The 2,982-nt window shown below is 42.6% G+C and overlaps 2 protein-coding genes across 2 annotated transcripts in view; one reads left to right on the top strand and one right to left on the bottom strand.

Moving 5' to 3' along the window:
- The window catches only part of LOC109543068 (cytochrome P450 306a1), a gene marked incomplete in the record, with an annotated part of 72,528 nt that overhangs the window by 32,419 nt on the left and 37,127 nt on the right, over positions 1–2,982 (bottom strand).
- LOC125503087 (cytochrome P450 306a1-like) lies at positions 23–846 on the top strand. The gene is made up of 2 exons (XM_048662883.1): positions 23–567; positions 620–846. Exons 1-2 carry the CDS (start codon positions 526–528, stop codon positions 824–826), a joined length of 249 nt encoding a protein of 82 aa, XP_048518840.1. The 5' UTR covers positions 23–525; the 3' UTR covers positions 827–846.

Here is a 2,982-nt window from a genome sequence, read left to right as displayed (position 1 = left end):
AGGGGCCACTCGACTCCACAACCCCCGAAATTGCCAAGCGAATCGCCCCAAGCGCTGATTTTTGCCAGCTTTGCAAAGTTGCGGACTCTGGGCAGTCGCCCACAGCCCGCCCTCGCCGCGCCTGAAACCCCCGCTGAGCCGTAAATCTGGCAACAGTGCCTCCTGGAGCTCTTCACCGAAAACGTCCATCTTCATTGATGAAGAAATCATTGCCCCGGCCAGTCCAGCCGCCATAAATCAGCGGATTAAACGACAGTCGGATGGTTCTTGGAACCATGTGTTGTCTGGTCCTCGTTCAGTTTACCTGTTCTGGGCGCCCCATTTAACGTATTTCAAACGTCTGGCCATTCTTGGAACCGTTGGTGTTGATGGTACCGGGAACCAGCGCGCTTACGTCACCCGATCTATTAACATTCCGCAGGTTTGATTTGCGCCGAAGGCGCCCTGTGGAGGGATCAGCGCAAATTCGTCCACAACTGGCTCAGATCGGCTGGCGGCACCAAGCTGGGCGGCCGGCGCAAGCTGATGGAGCTTCTGATCCTGCAGCATGCTCAGGAGCTGGTGCAGGTGAGCGGCAGCGATGCGCTGCGRGCGAGCCGCTCAGTTTCGGGGGTTTCAGCACATCGACGCGGCGCTGAAGCGCCACGCAGTTGATCCGATGGAGGCGCTGCGCCACCACTTGGGTTCGCTGGTGAACCAGCTGGTGTTTGGGCGGAGGTACCAGAGGGACGACCCAACGTGGATCTGGCTGCAGGAGCTGCAGGAGGAGGGCTGCAAGCTGATTGGGGTGGCCGGGCCGCTCAACTTCCTCCCACTCCTCAGGTAGCCACTTGGTCTGATCACTCACTGTCGACTGTTACGTCAGCCGATTTCTTGTCATAAAGAAGAGTGTTTTTTTGCGTTTTTTGCGGCTAATAGTGGCCAAAAAATTGGACCGACGGGGAAAATGCTGGAGGATTTTTGGAAGCGCCCACAAAACTCGAAATTTTTCCACTTCCTTTAAACTGAAAGACAAATTGACTCGCTGGCTGCTCTGGTTGAGCTGAGGGGCTTTGCGGAAAAAAAGCCTGCACCATTTTTAAAAAAGCACAACCTGTTCTTCAAAAATTGGCAAAAAAATGTTAAGGTGTGGAAATTGGTCAAAGTCTGCAGAAAACTTTCCCAAAAAAAGTCGAGTTTTTGGTGGTTAATAAAGCACACTGTTCTGTACAAAATGGGTCAAAAACCAATTTTCACCAACCTCTGGTTTCTTGAGGAGGCAATTTGGAAAAATTACTTGCAAAATTTCCGAAGCAGAAAATTCCTTGTGGAGGTTTGCAAATTGACCAAAATCTCCAAAAAACTCCCCCAAAGTAAAATATTATTTTTTTTGTGGTAACTAAAGCACACTCTTCTGTACAAACTGAGCCAAAAATCAACTCTCTACATCCTCCAGCTTCTTGAGGAGGCATTTTGGAAAAGCCACTTGCAAAATTTCTGAAACAGAAAATTCCTAGTGGAAGTTAGAAATTTGACCAAAATCTCCAAAAACTTCCCCAAAGGAAAATGTCAATTTTTTGTAGTAACTAAAGCAAACTCTTCTGTACAAAATGAGCCAAAAATCAACTCCCTACATTCTCTGGTTTCTTGAGGAGGCAATTTGGAAAAATCACTTGCAAAATTTCCGAAGCAGAAAATTCCTTGTGCAGGTTTGCAAATTGACCAAAATCTCCAAAAAACTCCCCCAAAGTAAAATATATTTTTTTTGTGGTAACTAAAGCACACTCTTCTGTACAAAGTGAGCCAAAAATCAACTCTCTGCATCTTCCAGTTTCTTGAGGAGGCATTTTGGAAGAACCACGTGAAAAATTTCTGAAACAGAAAATTCCTAGTGGAAGTTAGAAAATTGACCAAAATCTCCAAAAAAATCCCCCAAAGTAAAATATAATTTTTTTGCGGTAACTAAAGCACACTCTTCTGTACAAACTGAGCCAAAAATCAACTCTCTACATCCTCCAGTTTCTTGAGGAGGCATTTTGGAAAAACCACTTGCAAAATTTCTGAAACAGAAAATTCCTAGTGGAAGTTAGAAAATTGATCAAAATCTCCAAAAAACTCCATCAAAGGAAAATGTCAATTTTTGTAATAAATAAAGCAACCTCTTCTGTACAAAACGGGCCAAAATCAATTCTCAACATCCTCTGGTTTTTTGAGGAGGCAATTTGGAAAAATCTCTTGCAAAATTTCTGAAGCAGAAAATTCCTAGTGGACATTAGAAAATTGATCAAAATCTCCAAAAAACTGCTCCAAAGGAAAATTTAAATTTTTTGTAGTAACTAAAGCAAACTCTTCTGTACAAAATGAGCCAAAAATCAACTCTCTGCATCCTCTGGTTTCTTGAGGACGCAATTTGGAAAAATCACTTGCAAAATTTCTGAAGCAGAGAATTCCTAGTGGAGGTTTGCAAATTGACCAAAATCTCCAAAAAACTCCCCCAAAGTAAAATGTCATTTTTTTGTGGTAACTAAAGCACACTCTTCTGTACAAAGTGAGCCAAAAATCAACTCTCTACATCCTCCAGTTTCTTGAGGAGGCATTTTGGAAAAACCACTTGCAAAATTTCTGAAACAGAAAATTCCTAGTGGACATTAGAAAATTGATCAAAATCTCCAAAAAACTGCCCCAAAGGAAAATGTCAATTTTTTGTAGTAGATAAAGCAACCTCTTCTGTACAAAATGGGCCAAAATCAATTGTCAACATCCTCTGGCTTTTTGAGGAGGCATTTTGGAAAAATCTCTTGCAAAATTTCTGAAGCATAAAATTGCTAGTGAAGGTTTGAAAATTGACCAAAATCTCCAAAAAACTCCCCCAAAGTAAAATGTAATTTTTTTGTGGTAACCAAAGCACACTCTTCTGTACAAAGTGAGCCAAAAATCAACTCTCTACATCCTCCAGTTTCTTGAGGAGGCATTTTGGAAAAACCACTTGCAAAATTTCTGAAA

This window comes from Dendroctonus ponderosae, unplaced genomic scaffold, assembly GCF_020466585.1.
Source record: "Dendroctonus ponderosae isolate FM_Combo_2020 unplaced genomic scaffold, Dpon_F_20191213v2 Dpon_F_20191213_12, whole genome shotgun sequence".
Taxonomy (NCBI): domain Eukaryota; kingdom Metazoa; phylum Arthropoda; class Insecta; order Coleoptera; family Curculionidae; genus Dendroctonus; species Dendroctonus ponderosae.
The sequence above is the reverse complement of the archived record's forward strand: the minus strand, read 5'-3'. Positions and strand labels throughout refer to the sequence as shown.